We start from the raw sequence: 18,857 nt of genomic DNA on the forward strand, positions 1-18,857 counted from the left end.
TTCCATTTTACAGATGATGAAATTGAGGCACAGAAAGATAAAGTGATCTGTACAAGGTCATAGCTAGTAATACAGTCTAAAGAAGATTTGAACCTAGATCGTCTTGAATCTAAATCCAGTGCCTGGTCCATTCTATCAATAAGATCAAAGAGAAATAAAAGGACAAACGACAGAGTAAGTCAATTAGAAGGACTAGAACGGAATGAAAAATGAGAGCACCACAAGATGATAGTGGACAATAAAGAAACAGAAAATACCCAAAGAGCTAATCAAAAAGTAGAGCTGCTCAGGACCACTAAAGGAGTAAATAATTCAATATAACTCAATTGCCACTGAGATTATTACTGTTATACAGCACAGAAAAATAAATTGATATCCATAATTATGGCTCTGAGTTAGCATGAAAGTTTAGTGTATATAGTATACTTGTTTTAGGACAGTATACTATTCAAAGGAATACATTTGCCCTGCAACCCCCTAAAAATATTACTAATAAATAAATGAATGAATGAAGCCCTAAGTGACCTTATCAGAGTCAGACCCGCAGTAATGACCCCCAATATCTTTCCTTGACCAAAAAGAAAGGGTGAATATTAACTAACTCCCTGCATTAGTTCCAGTTCTGAACCTTGACTCTAACCCAGGTCTGAGGAACCCTGCCCCCAATGTCTGTTCTTGTTTGACTCAGGCAAAATCCCCATAAAAATCCATGTATTTCCTGCCCTCCCTCCAGGCCCCATCGGCACTGCCCTGTGTGTGTGTCCCTCCTTTCTGACTCAACTCCTCTTTGACAGAGTAGCTTTCCCCCAAGTCATAGCCAGTTCAGGATTAACAAAAGATGTACCTAATAGATTTTCAACTTATGGTAGATCAAATACGGACTGATTCAGGAGTCATATGCCTCTTGGGCAGGGCCTCCTTTCTGCCTCACACTATGGCTGTATTATGGAGTTCTGTTCCATGTCATGTACCTCAAGTGGCAAACAAGGGAGACTGTCACCTTCCCTTGTATGGAATTTCGACATTCTCAACTTCCTAGTCTGCTTTAAGCAAAATATATATCACATTTCACAAAGATTTTAATTTCAAATAGTTAAAATAGGTGCTTTCTGACCAATATGGTGGAGAGAAGACAGATACTATTTTAAGTGCTCCTGGTTTTCCCTCAAAAATAAGATGAAAGAAACATCTTAATAGAAATTCGATCACAAAACCCAGAAAGAGAAGCTAGGAGAACACCTACCAACAAGGTCTGTCTCAGGGGACCGGGGATGAACCAGAATGGAGAGTAGAGGGATAGCACAGGGACAGTACAGGGACAGCAGTGGGGGAAAGCCAGAGGACCAGTCTTAGCCGCAGAGGCTTTGGTGAGTGGCTGTCAGATGATCTCTTTGGTGGAGGGGAGAGGAGCCATGGGAGGGTGAGTTCCAACACAGAGAGTCACCGAGTATGCCTGGAAATCAACCAGTTAGGCAAGGACCTAAGCTCCATATGGAGCCCTCTTCCCAGAACAAATGATAAAGATACCCTCCCCCCCTCAGGTGTGGGTAACAGAGTTCACTCAACTGAAAGGGAGATTAATTCCCTCCTCTAGGGCCCAGCCCATTGTTCAAGGTCAACTCAGACCCTGCTGCTGAGGAACTCAAACATGCCAGAGGGAGCAACCAACACCCCTTACTGGCTGGCCCTTGGAATTACTAAACCAAGTGAATAAAGCCTCTAGGGTTTTAAAAAGCAAACCTCTAAGAGCCAGCCCCACCCAACCCCACAACACAAGATCCTAGGAAAATGAAGAAAGGTCAGTGGAAAGGGGGGACTCATGGTGAAATACTTAGAAGAAATAGATTCTAACATGGAGAAATCAAGCACTTCTGAGGATAATAAGAATTAGGCTCCAGCCCAGAAAGACTTCCTGAAGAAATCAGGAAGGAGTTTAAAAATCAATTGGAGGGGTGGCTAGGTGACACAGTAGATAGAGCATCAGCCCTGGAGTCAGGTGTACTTGGGTTCAAATTCAGGCCTCAGACACTTAATAATTACCTAGCTGTGTGGCCTGGGGCAAGCCACTTAACCCCATTGCCTTTCAAAAAAACATTAATTGGAAAAATTGGGAAAAGAAACTCAAGAGAAAATTAACATCCTGCAACAACAAAACAAATCCTTGGAAAATAAAATTGGACAAATACAATGAGAATAATTCTCTCAGATCCTCAATTGGGCAAATGCAAAAAAGAAAATACTTCTCTCAAAACTATACTTGGGCATATGGAAAACTCCTTCAAAAATAGAACTGACCAACTGGAAAAGGAGTAGCAAAAGGTAAAGGAAGAAAATTCTCTTAAAAAAAAAGAATGGAATCTATGGAAACTAATGACTTCATGGGACAACAAGATTCTGTTAAACAAAATCAAAAGATTGAAAAAATAGAAGAAAATGTAAAATACCTCATCAGCAAAACCACTGACCTCAAGAATGGCTCAAGAAGGGTCAAACTGAGAATTACAGGTCTCCTGAAAACACTGAAGAGAAAAAAAAGCTTAGACTTAATATTATAGGATTTAGTGATGGAAAATTGCCCTGATATCATGGAACCAGAGGGCAAAATAGTTATTGAAAGAATATATTGATACCCTCCTGAAAGTGATCCTAAAATGAAAACACCAAGGAATGTTGTCACCACCAGAACTATCAGATAAAAGAGAAAATTCTGCAAGCAGCCAGAAACAAACAATTTAAATACCAAGGAGTCACAAGAAGGGTTATGAAGGACCTGACTGCATCAACATTAAGGGATATAAGGGCCTGAAATGAGATATTCTGAAGAGCAAGGGAGACTGGAATGCAGCCAAGAATCCACTATTCGGCAAAGGTGAGCCTTCTCTTCCAAGGGAAAAGATGGACATTTAATAAAATGGGAGACTTCCAACATTTCCTGATGAAAAGACCAAAGCTAAATAGAAAATTTGGACATCAAACAGGAGGCTTAAGAGACACATGAAATATTTACAAAAATATAAATTGCCCAGATTAAATAGAGAGGAAATTAAATACCTAAACAACCCTATCTCTGAGAAAGAAATTCAACAAGACATTATTGAACTCACTAAGGAAAAATCTCCAGGGCCAGATGGATTCACAAATGAATTCTATCAAACATTTAAGGAACAGTTGGTTCCAATTCTATATAAGCTCTTCGGAAAAATAGGTGAAGACAGAACTCTGCCTAAGTCTTTCTATGACACCAATATGGTGCTGATACCTAAAGCAGAAAGAGTTAAAACAGAGAAAGAAAATTACAGACTTATCTCCCTAATGAATATAGATGCAAAAATCTGAAATACAATCTTAGGAAAACAATTACAACAAGTTATCACTAGGTTAATATATTATGATCAAATAGGATTTATCCCAGGAATGTAGGGTTGGTTCAATATTAGGAAAACTGTTAGTATAATTAATTATATCAATAATAAACCTATCAGAAATCATATTATATCAATAGATGCTGAAAAAACTTTTGACAAAATACAGCATCCATTCCTACTAAAAGCACTAGAGTTTAGGAATAAAGGAATTGTTCCTTAGCGTAATAAGCAGTATCTATCTGAAACCATCAACAAGCATTATATTCAATGGGGATAGGCTAGAGGCATTCCCAGTAAGATCAGGGATGAAACAAGGATGCCCATTATCACCACTAAAATTCAATATTGTATTAGACATGTTAACTTCAGCAATAAGAGAAGAAAAAGAAATTGAAGGAATTAGAATTGGGAAGGAGACAAAACTCACTCCTTGCAGATGACATGATGATATACCTAGAAAATCATCTAAAAAAACTACTAGAAATAATTAGCAACTTTAGCAAGTCAAAGGTATGACTAGCAAGATACAGCAGAAAGAGCTAGAAAGAGAAATTCCATTCAAAGTAACCTCAGACAACATAAACTACCTGGGAGTCTACCTGTCAAACTATATTCTATTAATGGCAACCAAAAGAAGAGAACAAGGTGACTTCACATATCTCATTGCTATTATGAGGGGAATAGTGAAGGGAACTGGCCACAAGTTTCCAGGAACCAGAGGCTTTTGTCACTACATGATACTCAGAGTCATCTCCACTTTCTGAAACTGAGCCTTGGTAACAGCCCACGTCCAGAATCATGATGAAAAAGAAGAATTAGAAGAGTTAGTGACCCCATTACCAACCAATGTTCCCCACCACCATTAACCACTACTGGTCTCTTAATCTTTTACCTTCTGAGAGAAATAATTGATACTTCTCCTGCCTGAGAGCTGGCAAACTTCTCAAATCACTATAAAAAGTCATCATAACACAGAGGTGACAAACATTTTACTCTGCTACCTCTCCCTACTTCTCCTAATCAAGCTGAGTCATTCATTCATTTAATTCTTCTCCTCTGTTCTGTTTGCAGTTTTTGATACACATAGACCAGTAATGTCAAACTAAAGGACACACAAAAATTCATGAGGGCCACATGATGATATAGTTTTTTAAAGTAATATTATCTAAGTTTTATTGAATTTTTTTATTTTGTTAAATATTTCCCAATTTCATTTTATTCTGGTTCAGACCACACTCAGACCACAATTTGTTGGCCATATAAAGTAGTAGATAAAGATTGCTTATCCTAAAATTTCTCTTCTAGTCTCAGCTTCTAGAACACTCTTCTTGACTTGTTTTGCTACCTCCTTGACTATGCTTTTTCAGTTTCTTTTCTTGGAACATATTGGAATAGTGAATTGAACGCAATTATAATCCAAATTCTTATCCTGTGACTTCTTATCTATCTATCTATACTTTCTTATTAGTGACTTTATCACTTCCTCAGAGCTTAGTTATCATCTTCCACACAGAACCTCAGTGGCCATCTGGACCAATCCATATCATAAAAGGAATCACCACTACAAAATCTTTAACCATCACTACAAAAACCTTAACCAGTTGGCTAGTTAGAAAGCAGTGCGGCAAGGGCCATGTAGGCTGAGGTCACAGCATAAGCAGAGGTTAAGAGTGAGGATGGCATGTGTGGAGAACAGTGAAGAGTGAACGCTGATTGGAAGAGGGTTGGTGTTGGAGAGACATGAAGAATAAAGTTCTGGAAGCAGGATGAAACCAGATTATGAGCAAGACATAGTTTATCTGTTTATTCAAGTATGTATCTCCATTTAATGGTTATTGGGCCTATGATGAATAGGAACCTACTGACCTGAGATAGCCCTTTCTCATTTTAAACAACTTTAATTATTAAAAAATTTTTCCTGACATAATACCTAAATTTGCTTATTTGCATTTATTATACATATCTCTTGACACCTCTTGACCCTTTGGGTCAAACAACAAATTTTTTCCATGTTAGAGGCTTTCGCATATTTAAATACCTATGATGCCTTTCTACCCCTAAATCTTTTCATCTCTAGGTTAAACATATCTAGTTCCTTTAACGGATCCTCACATAACATGAATTTAAGTTTCTTCCTTATCCAAGTTGCCTTCTCTTGGATGCTTTTCTATATCAATGCCCTTCTAAACAGTGAAATCTAAAAGAATAAAATACTCCAAAAATTGCTTACAAAAATCAGTACAAAATTAAGTAGAATTGTCAACTCCATGGATTACTGGAAGTGACATTTTTCTTAAGGCAGCCCAAAACTGCATTAGACTTTTTGACTGCTAGATCATATGGATAACTAACATGTTCATCCAGATTAACCCATTATCTTCCACTCTGAAGCTGTCCCTTCTTCCAAACTGTACCAATTTCTCTCGGTCATCCAGGAATGTATACTTGAGGTCATTCCTGAATCTTTCCTCTTCTTCACTCCCTATCGAATTACTTGCTAAGTCCTGTCAATCCTGTCTGCACATCACTCTAATTCATCTTCTTTCATGCATCTATCATCTCTGGCTCTGTTTATGTGATAGCATTTCTTAAATGACTCTTTTCTAATTTCTCCCCTTTATAATCTTTCTCATGGAAACCAAAATAATATACCTAAGAACTAAATAGGTCTGATACTAACACATTTTCTGGATTTCTTTTCCTTGCTGGTTGTCCTTTTGGATTTTATCTTATCAATATTATCCTTAAATTTTGATATATAAAATCAAAAAATAGTCCCCCAGATGTGGTTTAATTGGGATCGAGTATACTGAAGCTGTTACCTTACTCCTATGCTACTCCCAATATACATAAATATGCTATCAGTAAAATTATTTTTACTTCTCTAATTCTTTTAAGTAAACTAGTTTTATTTCCCCAGTTTGACTCTAGGTTTTTTGATAGCAGGGTATCTCATGCCTTTATATCTCAAAGAAAGGTTCCCCATTACCTCCCCCAAAATTATTTTACTTAAAAGTCAAATCTGTAAATCATTACCATCTGTGAGTAAACTAAAAATACTCTCTGGTTATGATTTTGTATTAAAACATAATGTAACTAAATGGAAGACTCAAAGAATCAACCAACAAGCACTTGAATCTTGGAATATTACTTGGAAGGTCACTTAATCTAGCTTCCTAGTCCAAGGTGTGACTAATTAAGCCTTCTAAATGTTAAATATCTGCACTACCTTTGAGGAAGCTAGGTGGCATAGTGGATAGGGTCTGGAGTCAGGAAGACCTGAGTTCTGGCATTTATAATCTATTTGACCCTCTACACATCACTTAGCCTCCACTTTGCCCCAGTTTCCTCATCTGTAACCTAGAGATAATAATAGTATCTACCTCCCTGAATTTTTTTGAGGACCAAATGAGATAATATTTGCAAAGTGCAGTGCCTAGTATATAATAAGTTTCTATAAATGTTAGATATTACCTTTCCTGTTTTCAGTGTTTAATGTACAAAGTAAAAATGGAGATGGTCCTTATTTTCACTCACAAATACAAATGCAAAAATATGCTAATTAAGCACTGTATATTTTCAAGAGTAGCAAAATCATTTGGTAAAGCTTAGCATTTGTTTCAATGACATATTTACATATTTGTAGTCATTTGGTAGAGCTTAATCTTTGTTTACTTATGATTACAAAAACATCTTTTTTACCTGAAGTTTTGGTATAAGGATAGAAAGATGTCTATTCGCCATCCCCACTGCCAATGCCTGGCTTTTTTCTCATGAATTATCTCAAATAATTTAGTGAAGTTAAATAAAGAAGTCTTTTTACCTGCTCATTTTCTGGTTTCCACCAATGTCCAAACAGATGAGAGAAACAAGAATTGTGTAGTTAAGTTCCAGTATACAACCAGTTAAGATTCAGTCTTACAGCAATCCCCCTTAAGATAATATTTATAGGAACACATTTAAAAGCAAGGACTGCATTGTTCAGTATTCTTCTAAAATAAAGTGACTATACCTCAATAATATACGTCATCATACAAAACTTCTTGATCATAGATTGAAATAGAGATAGCAAAATCTGTCTTTGGGGAATGTTATCTAAGGCAATGCTACTATTACTTATTCTTACTCAGCTATTATGTCCTTGTCTTGTTCCTTTCCTTCAACGTTTCCTAAAAACCTACCAAAGAACTAAAAAAAATAAGGTAACTCCAAAGTCTTATTGAAGTTTTAAGTGTATAAGGACTTCTGAGATACCCTGATCAAACTGAATGAATAAACAATTCTCAGGAAGAACTGCAACTACTAACCACCATATGAAAGTCTAAACCAAATGACTAATAATAATAATAATAGAAATACAATTCAAAACAGTTTTGAGGTTTTATCACCACAGAATTGGCAAAAATGAGTAAGAATAGAAAAGGGCAATGAAAGAGAGACTGAGGAAAGGTAAGTCACTAATGCACTGGGTTTTTTTTGGTTTTTTTAGGTTTTTGCTAGGCATACGCCAGGACTTGGACCCAGAGATGTCTTGGCTCCCAGACTAGAGTCTTTCCTCTAAACCACTAAACTGATCCACTTTTAATCAATTAAGCAATCCCTTTAGTATTTTATTTATTTTTCAACTACATGCAAAGATAGTTTTCAATAATCTTTTTTTTTTTTTTTTTGCTAGGCAATGGGGTTAAGTGGCTTGCCCAAGGCCATACAGCTAGGTAATTATTAAGTGTCTGAGACCGGATTTGAACCCAGGTACTCCTGACTCCAGAGCCGGTGCTTTATCCACTGTGCCACCTAGCTACCCCCTACTAATGCACTGTTGGTGAAGCTGTGTATTATTTCAAATATTCTGAAAAATGTTTTAAAATCATGCTGAAAAAGTGACTAAAATATTCACAGATTCTACTCTCACAAATACTACTGCTAAAAGGTCAAAGACAGGAAGAAAAAGGTCTCAGATATGCTGAAAATATTTAAGGCATCATTTTTTTTGTGGCAGCAAAAAAACTGGAAACCAAGTATGTGCCTATTAATTTCAGAATAACTAGAAAAATTGTGGTAGAGGAATGTAATGAAAAATTACTGTCATATAAAATGAATGGTATGAAGAAGCAAGGTAAGACTTATATGAATTGATGAAATAAGAAGAACCAGGAATACACACACAACAAAGATGAAACTAGAAACAATAAAACAGCAATAAGACTGAAAGCTATATAATTATAGCTTGGTCAATAAGACAAGCTGAGGAAAATGTACCTTCTACCCCTGTAGAGATGGGGGATTACAAGTGTCAAACATTACATATCCTATTGGAGTTGGCTGATCTATTGCTTAGGCTTTTTGCAAGGCAGTGGGGTTAAGTGACTTGCCCAAGGTCACACAGCTAGGTAATTATTAAGTGTCTGAGGCCAAATTTGAACTCAGGTTCTCCTGACTCCAGGGCTGGTGCTCTATCCACTGTGCCACCTAGCTGCCCCTATTGGTTAGTTTTGCTGAACTTCTTTTGTTTTCTTTTTTTTTAAAAAGTTCTTTGTAAATAGGATGGTTTGTTGGACAAAAGTGGTCAAACAGTATGATTAAAACAATTCTCAAAGGAAGAACTGTAACTACTAACAATGATATGATATGAAAGACTACTCCAAATGACTAATAATCACAGAAATACAAATTAGTTTTGAGGTAGTACCTCAAATCCACAAAACTGATAAAAATGAGAAATGATAATTCAATTTTTAAAATAATTTTAAACAAAAAAAATTGATAATTAAAAATCTGATAATGAGAGCAAAGAACAGTTGGGGAAGGAAAGGAGGAATTTTTTTTAAAGTGTCTTTTTAAGCTTTTCAGCCATAACCACAGGTACCACCAGCACTTAAAAAGACCGGAGCTAGAATGGACTTTTGAAATCATCTGCACTTTAATTTCAAAGGTAAGTCTCAAAAATCTGATTTCCCAGAGGTCTGTTACAATTCTGGATATTTTGTGAAAACAATACTGATGTAAAAATTGCTTCAGCAAAGTAATAATCATGTTTACATTTCCACTTCATAGGAAAACAACTTGGTTAAACTAGTTTACACATGATGAAAGCAAAGCACAAAAAGTTAACATCTGTTAGGTATGGAATTGGAAGGTGTATAATATTACTCAATACACGCTAATATTATCATTATATCAATCTGAGGACAAGTCTCTATCTTGATATTTTTCATTTATATGTTAGGTGGCAGAGTGTACATAATAAATCTATCTCATAGGGTTGTGAGAATCTTAAGAGATAACACGTAAAGTACTGTGCAAACATTTATGAAAGTCCTATAAAATGTGAGCCATATTGAATGTGTTATGGACAACTGTAGAAATGGACAAAATAAGTTTTTCTTTTAAATGAATAAAAATTTGACAAGCAAAGTTCATCTTCTGTAGCTTCACTGAAATTATTTTTCTTACAACTCCAGCACAAGAGAAGATGAAAATGATGATATGGATTTCATCTAATTTCTATGAGTCAATGTAATATCTTTATAATATTTGTAGTTTGTAATTATGCTCTGATAATAGTTTTATTTGTTGAATTCTCAAGGATATTTAGGGGTCTCTAAAATATAAGGACATGATTTATATTAGTATGTAAAAGATAACAAATTGCTGTTGTGTTAATTCTGGACATATGACCATGCCTTTCTATGTATTTATTTGGTAGGTAATAAACTTGTAGCAATCTGAGGTGACATGTTCCACAGTTCCTTGCACAAGTTGCATTTATCAGGAAGTCTGGACTTTTTAAATATAACCTTTCTGTAAATTCTAGTGGAAATGACCTAGTCTTAATGTCACTGTAAAAAACTTTTCTGGCATGTTTACTAAATTTGTAGATGACAGAATGGTGGAAGGGATGGCTAACACTGGAAAAAATATCAGTATCCAAAAAAATTTCAATAGGTTAAAGCATTGGGTTCAATCTTATAAGCTAAAATTCAGTAGGGGATAAACGTAAATTTCACATTTAAAAGATAGGAGGGGCATTATTAGAAGGCACTTTGTTTTTAAAAAAAATCTGAGTTTTAGTGGCTAAATAATTAATGTTAATAACCATTGTAACAAGTAGTTAAGTATAATTTTGGGCTATGTAAGAGAAATTTGACTTTTAGACATGGAAAAGAATTAAAAAATTCTACTGTTTAATGTACTTTTCAGTCACATTTGAAATATTTTATTTAGTACTGAGTATTATTTAGAAAAGACATGATCCAGCAAAGCATCCAAAATAAGGTAACCAATATGATGAAAAGTAACAAGTCCTTGTCATATCCTGTGCATCAGCTGAAGAAGCTAGGAATTTAACTTTGATAAGGAAAGATTAAGGAAGTGACAACAATGATATTTTCAAAAATGATAATTTTATGGTGTTTTAATATTTGCAAAGTGATTTACATATATTATTCTGCTTGATGCTAATAACCCTATGAGGTAGATGCTAAAGTTATCTCTATTTTATAGATAAAGAAACTGAAGCTGAGGGAGATCATATATCTAAGGGTCATATAATCTGGTGTCTAGTATTGGAAATCAGTTTTTCCCACCTCCCCTTCCACTATTCTCTTTTCTATTCAATTATCCAACTGCTTTAAGGATCTAAAGCCATGAGGAATAGGATTTAGACTCCTTTTTGGACCCAGAGAGAAGAATAAGGTGCAATGGGTAAAAGTTAGAAAGAGGTAAATGTCAGCAAGATATCAAGAAGGGTTTCCAAACAATAACAGTGATTCCTAAATGGAATGAGATTCTTTGGAAGTAATTGGTCCCCACTCACTGAACTTCTTCAGAGATGAGCTTGATGAGGACTTAAGTACATAGGTATGGATTGGAACAGAGAACTTCTGAAAATCCATCTCTGAGATCCCTCTCTGAAATTCCATGATATAATGGAGATACAGAAAGATGAGAAATTTCAAAACATGGGGCATTGGAAAAGGATAGACATTGATTGGGGCTTTTGATAACTAAAGAGCAGCATGAAAGTACCAGGCATTTGGAGTACAAAATAAAGCTGACACTTATGGTAGGAAAATGAATTTTTTCTTTTCCAGATACCTTTCCCACATTCTAAAACTCCATTTCTACATCCCAGGCACCCTATAGTGTCCTAGGTAAATGACATGAATGAATGCCTATAAATCAAGCTTTAGAACTGCCTTGTCTGAGTATTCAAAGTTTTAACCACTACTGCTTTCTTATGGGGAACCTTTAACTCTAGCTAAACTAATCTGATTAATGTCTCTCAAATACACTTTAAATTTTTTTAAAACTATGTGTCAGTTTGTATTTTCTTGGCTGAAATGCCTTCCATTCTTTTCTCATGCACATCAAAATCTACCCACAACTCAAGGTGTTGATCAAATACTATACTAAATCTCATTTTCACAGCACTTAATAAAAATAGGCAGATAAGCCTATCCTTTACATTCCTTAAGTATGTTTAGTGAAAGACTTTAGAACTGACTGAGTAGTTCAGCTTGAATAATGCAGTCACATTCATTTCTAGAGTTACTGTTATACATTTGAAAAACAATCAAATATATTTTGAAAAAGATTTTTACCTTCTTTTAGGAGTTCTACTATAAAAGTAAAGCCTGTGGTTCTAGGATGTAAGACATATTCATATTTTTCAAGTCCATTCTTTTCAGCAAATTCATTGCTTTTAGCCTTGCTGTTTTCTAGACAAAATTATAAATAATTAGTCAGCATGTAATAATGAAAGAAAAGATAGGAAAAGTCAAGAGGTAGAATTTGCTTTGCAACATACTGCTAGTAAATTATATTGTAATTTTAAAACAAATCCTAACATTTGTAATTCTAAAAATTACTCCAAAAATTTGGAATCATATTCATAAAACTGATAAACCAAGTTTGTTATAACCAAGTTAATACTTAATTTATCAGTTAATAATTAGAATCTATTCTGATAAATTAGTAGGGCTTTAGCCATATTTTCATGAAAATCTAAATTTGTCTTGAAATGTTGAAAGAGTTCATAAAAATACAATATTACATATAATGAATATGAAAATATTTACAAAACATGTCTAGAAGCAACTACTAATCATAGGCAAACTATACTAAAAAGAACCAAAGCAGGATATATCAAATTGCTGTTTAGCTTAATATGACATTTAAAAATCAGCTTAAGTAGAAACAAAGACTTTTTGAAATATATCATTAACATTTTTACTAATTTATAAATCTCTATCATGCAAAAATTTTCTAGACAAAAAATTAATATTTTAACAAAAATTTCCTTTGATGAACAGGCATGCTATTAATGAAGGATGTGCAAATTGCCAAATATAACTCTGGCTAAATATTGCATTATAAGCAATTTCCAACTGATGGAAAAAGTATGTTTAGTGAAACTATTTAAACTATAAAGTTCATAAAATATTCTCTTGTTCAAAGATAATTAGGGATGGAGGAAGCAAACAGCTAGTTGATTTGCTGATCTGAGGACTCACTAAGCATAGCTTGAGTATCTCAATGACAAAACTTAGTTTTTACTTCCTCTACCCTATACTACAGCATATAAAGAACCAGGAAAATAAAACACATTTATCACTGATAATTTTCCTATACTTTAAGCAGGATAAATATTTTATTAAGCTTAAGGATACTGAGGAAAAAATAATGAGACCTACTTCCAAGGAAACTGATTCATATATTGCAGGAGAAAATAAAAATATTCTTCTAAGGTAGTCATTAATAAAAGCATTATACCACTTCAGAATTGAAAATTTAGTCAAAAATGATAAAAAGAGCAAATCCAAAATATCAAAACTTCCAAGGGACTCTGAGTTATCTAAATTCCCTATCTATACAATGGAATTAGAACCTGTTAATGTTACTAGCCCGAAACATGGGAGCTTGTACAAAAATTTAGTGTTAGGAATGACATAATGAACAATTACTTCTACTGTGGGTCACAGCAGAAGAAACATTGGAGAGCTAGTATACATGGGATCTATTTTTACTCTAAGCTTTTTTTCCCCTGTCATCTGGAATGACTCTCATATTCTCTTTTTTTCTTAGTCCCTTATTCTTTTTTCTTCTCAGCCAGGTACTTGAGGAATTTCTTCTTCTTTATTCAAGGTCTAGTTCATGCATCCCATCTATCATGAGTCTCTATTCTCAAATCTCATGTCAGTTTATTGACTTCTCTTATTTACTTAACTATTCTATTTTGTAATGTGGCAAAATCTGTACTTATCTTTTTCTGCTTTACTACACTGTAAGCTCTATTCAGTTGCACTTTTGAATTTCCATCTGCCCAAGAAAGTATCTTGCAAACACAATCACATCAAGCACTTTAAAATAGTGGTTCATATGAATTATTCCAACACAAGCAACTTACCTGTGAGATCTGTCCCTTCTGGAAATATGAGGAGTTGAAGTGGTTCCTTAATATCACAGAAATAATTCAACATGTTTTCAAAGTGACTCTTGTCATCCTTCCACCTCCTATGAATGAAGATATAGGCAGCAGCCTGCATTGCCCAACCTGGAATAAATTCAAAAAGTATTTAAAATAGGTTGGTACTTGTCTTTCTTAATGAATATGACCATACTTTGGCTAGTTTTCCTTTTAGTTTTCATATTAAGTATATTATATCATTTCCATCCAATTGGAATCTGGGATCAGGTAATCCTAATACATCAGGCTTGTTTTAAAGGGAACTCACCCCCTTCCACAAAGCCTCTGTCCTCTATAGTACTGATCCTATTATTAAATACTGCATGGAATACAATCCCATGTTATGCCTCAAGAATTCACAGATAAATATTCATTAATACTGAATACACAAAAACCCAGTTAAGTGAGAAAGTATTTTTTTTATAACTGATAAGGAAAAAGCAGTGAAAGTTAGGGGTTAGTTGAAAGAGATGCCTAGTTAGGCAAATGAAGTTAAGGAACATACCTGCCAGTTTAGCTATTAACTGGTCATATAAGGTTTTCTATTAACTTTGCAAAATGAGGACATGGAAGCATAACTAGTTTATTCTTCTTCCACTCAGTTCCTGCCTTAAAATGAAGGGTTGGCAACAATTGTTATGACTAAATTAAGAGAACAATTATTTGAGGTTGTTAAAGAAGCAGAATTTCATTCAAAATTAGAATGACCTCTTAAAAATGGGTGGCAACATCAGAGATATTGAAAATCTATCTTAGACTCTGAAATGTAGGCAGATTTAAATAGCCTCTAACTTTCTTGGAAAGTTGATTTTAAATTTAGTAAGAAAGAAAGTTATTCTATTACTGACTGAAGAAGTGGGATGGAATGAAGGTCACATAGGACTTTTGCCCTTTTTATGATTTCCTTTTCTTAGGAAGGGAAGGGAAAGGTTTGGGCTGACAGCAGGATTTTTCTTCTCCCTGATAAGGAGAAAATGGTATCCTCTCAGTCTCATCAAGACAGGCCAAATTAGATTCAGGAGAGCTTCTAATCATAAGAACATATATGTATAATTTGAGTATATATTTATAGTCAATATTGACTATAAAATCTCAACCACTGCTTAAAAATCCCAAATGTGACTGGCTAAAAAGGGTTGATCAGTTGCAGTGCCAAATCTCTGCCCTCATTGATACTGTTGGGGACATGGGTGTCAACATGAGAAGAAGCAGTCAGCATAATGCATTAACATCGCAATTTTTAGAAAAATACTATGTTAATGTCACTTATTTTTATCCTGGATCAAACAGGGGAATACTCTATTTGGTTTTTAAAGTCCTTTACAACTTGACCCTTTTTCTACTTTTCCAATTTTCTAAGAGAGATTGAGACTAATGACTATTTTTATTTGTTTTTTTCCAGTTGCATGCAAAGATAGTTTTCAAGCTTCACTCTTTTGCAATTTTTTGAGCTCCACATTTTTCTTTTTTTTGCAAGGCAATGGGGTTAAGTGGCTTGCCCAAGGCCACACAGCTAGGTAATTAGTAAGTGTCTGAGGCCGGATTTGAACTCAGGTACTCCTAACTCCAGGGCTGGTACTCTACCCACTGTGCCACCTAGCTACCCCAATCTCCACATTTTTCTACCACCCATCCTTCCCTCTCCCCTTCCCCATGGCAGTGACAAATTTGATACAGGTTGTACATGTAGAATCATATTTAATATATTTCCATATTAATTTTTACAACTCTACCTCAATTCATGCACAAATCAAAATATCACCCTGTGATATCATTTGTCCTCTTCAAAAGCAATGGACAACATCATCATTATATACTCTGATCTAGTAATGCTGGCCTCCTTGATGATCCTCACAAGACAAATCATCTCTCCACTTTGACTGTTTAGTCTTCATCTCTCCCTCCTGGCTTCCTTCAAATTTCAGTTAAAATCCAGCCTTCTTCAAGAAGTCTTTCTATGATCATACATACACACACATGCATATATATATAATACACTGAAATGCACATTTGTGTATATGTGCATGACAGTATACTTAAGAAAAGAGAGCACTGTATTCAAGTTCTTTATTTTATTAGAATCTGAACTGTGAGCTCTTTGAGGGTGGAGAATGTTTTTGCCTTTCTTTGTATTCCAACATTTAGAACAGTAGCAGTTACTGAGTTAAGCACATAATAAATTCTTGTTAATTGGTCTTTCAATTTTGTGAAGCTACAGTCCACCTGTAATCTATTATGTCTAATATTATATCTTGACTTATGATATACTTCTGTTAAAATTTAGGCAAAGTGGTCCTTCTGTTAGCATTTTTTTAACCAAACATGAATATATGGCTGTTTAATTTATGGTTCTAATATCTATGTTTTCAAAGGGTCTCCTTTCTTCTTAAATCACTCTGAATAGTATTTGTATTATAAAATCTGAATTTCTACTGTAAAATCTGAAAATCAATAATTATGTAGGTATGGTCTTTTAGTATTACGTACAGTTCTTGTAGTATTCCTGAATTATTTATAATGTTGTCTTTAGACTATTCTTTAGCCATAACCAAGTCTCCATCCAGATGTGACTCATATATTGGTTTAAGGAGGTTGGAGGTAGGGAGGGGGAAACAGCTAGGTGGCACAGTGAAAAGAGCACTGGTTCTGGGGTCAGGAGGACCAGATTCAAAACCCAACATAGATACTTGACACTAGCTGTGTGACCCTAGGCAAGTCATTTAACTCTACCTCAAGAAGCAAAAAAAGGATATTTGGCTATTTCAAGTGTTTAGAATTCAGTTTGCATACTTGTTTTTAAAAAAATGGTCTAAATAAGGAAGCATTTTATTGCTAACTGTTTCTAATTTTTACTTCCAGGCCTTTTTTACTTTATTTAATATTCCTGTGATATAGATCTACCTACCTATATATATATATACATTTCTCCCTAGATGTATATGCACATACCTACATACATAAACACACACACACAAAACAGAGAATGTACTTAATAGAAAACAATGCCTTAAAAAATAAATATTTCAATTGTATCAAGAGAATCAAGGAAATTCAGAAGTTAATAATGAATTAGTTAGACTTTAATCCTACACTATTTTTCATGAACATCATCAATACACAATTATACAAACAAAATGTTCTACTCATTATTTATGTGACAAAAAAAAAGCTGAGTTAGATGTCATACAAAAATAAATTTATTAACAGAAGTCAAGAAAATTTCCTTTAAGTACTGAGGAAGTGTTAGGTAGGCAAAATTTAACATTCTCTATGAATTTGGACTAGATAATATACTTTGCCACTGATGACAAAAGAGTGCCTCACAAGTCATGGAAATCATAGATTTTCTATACCAACCAAAATTCAATTATTTTATGAGAAGATTATTCTTAAAGAAATAGAAAATTAAAGAAAAATAGAGAAAATCAATTTTGGAGCTGGCTGAGAGCTTGGAAGTCACAGAGTATACTAAACTCCATCATTTTTTTTTAGGTTTTTTGGCAAGGCAATGGGGTTAAGTGGCTTGCCCAAGGCCACACAGCTAGGTTAATTATTAAGTGTCTCAGGCTGTATTTGAACCCAGGTACTCCTGACTCCAGGGCCGGTGCTCTATCCACTGCGCCACCTAGCCACCCCAAACTCCATCACTTTTGAGAAAAATTGATTTATAAATCTAAGATTTATAAAACTAGCTAGTTGGTAGCTAAGTCAGGAACAGAACCCATTCAGTATTACTCCATAAGCCAGGTTTACTATAATTCAGCAATCTTTTGTTGCCTATTGTCATTTCTCCAACAGTTAGTTGTAATGAGCTCATTTTTTTTTTAAATAGCCTGTCTTACTACTAGGAAAATACTTCAACTTCTTGCCTTGAGCTACAAAATCAGATGCTCAAATGATGCTAGGTCCAGAAAATTAAAGTGACTTAAGAGTCACATAGCTGATTAGTAATATAACTAGAACTGAAACCCAGCTCATCCTATGTTTTCTCAATTATACAATGCTATTAAAGATTCTTTTTTCAAGATTTTATATGAGTTCCCTCATGCTCTTATCTAAAATTTCCCTTGGATAGGGAACAAAGTATTAAATTACTCCCCACAGATACTTACAAACTCATTCTTGTGGGGGAAAAATAAACCTTCAATGATTCTCCAAAAACTCCTTTAGTCTTATATTCCTAGCCTCCATGATCTGTCTCCAACCTACCTTTCCAATCTTATTTCATTCTAGTCTAGGATATAGTCAAATAAGGCTCTTCACCTTTTCACCATTCTCTGAGCTGAGTTCACTCCTAAAATATTTAAAAGTTATCATTTTCTTAGTTATTAAAATTCCATGAAAGGTAATGGAGATATTAAGTCCCAAAGATAGGCTCCCCTCTATATATAGGTCCCTCATTATGAAAGTCTGATAATTTCATTAGCTAAAAAATGTGATAATTACTACAACTATCACTGAGGACAGTCCCATAACTCTTAAGCATAAACTCAGAAATTCCTGGAGTTTTTCCAGTTCAATAAATATTTACTGTTGAAAAGAGAATCCAGGGGCTGCTAGGTGGCATAGTAGATAAAGCACCGGCCCTGGAGTCAGGAGTACCTGGGTTCAAATCCGATCTCAGACACTTAATAATTACCTAGCTATGTGGCCTTGGGCAAGCCCCTTAACCCCATTTGCCTTGCAAAAACCTAAAGAGAGAGAGAGAGAGAGAGAGAGAGAGAGAGAGAGAGAGAGAGAGAGAGAGACAATCAGAATCAGAATCCAATGCAGGTAGGGGTGAGGGGGGTATCAGGGAGTTCTTGGAGGCACAGCACTAGACATCCGATCTCTGCAGTCTTTACCCATGAAGGCAGGCTCCCCTAAAAAGAAGGGTGGAAGAAGTCTTACTGCAAATATATTAGTATCCCCAAAGTCTTACTGCAGTTTTTAAGCTTTAATACTTTAAAACAACAGTAAGACTTTTGGGACACCCTATATATGAATTCTTCATTTTGCAGGAAACAATGGGTTCTTCCATCTTC

General features: G+C 34.7%; 1 protein-coding gene across 4 annotated transcripts in view; it reads right to left on the bottom strand.

Moving 5' to 3' along the window:
* The window catches only part of LCLAT1 (lysocardiolipin acyltransferase 1), a 179,735-nt gene that overhangs the window by 45,136 nt on the left and 115,742 nt on the right, over positions 1-18,857 (bottom strand). For all 4 annotated transcript variants that reach the window (XM_074209772.1, XM_074209775.1, XM_074209773.1 and 1 more), the window contains 2 exons: positions 13,774-13,920; positions 11,969-12,085 (listed from right to left, as the gene is read on the bottom strand). In XM_074209772.1, coding sequence (XP_074065873.1) covers positions 11,969-12,085; positions 13,774-13,920 — 264 coding nt within the window. The remainder of the gene's footprint in view (positions 1-11,968; positions 12,086-13,773; positions 13,921-18,857) is intronic.

Source organism: Macrotis lagotis, chromosome 1 (genome assembly GCF_037893015.1).
Source record: "Macrotis lagotis isolate mMagLag1 chromosome 1, bilby.v1.9.chrom.fasta, whole genome shotgun sequence".
Classification (NCBI taxonomy): domain Eukaryota; kingdom Metazoa; phylum Chordata; class Mammalia; order Peramelemorphia; family Peramelidae; genus Macrotis; species Macrotis lagotis.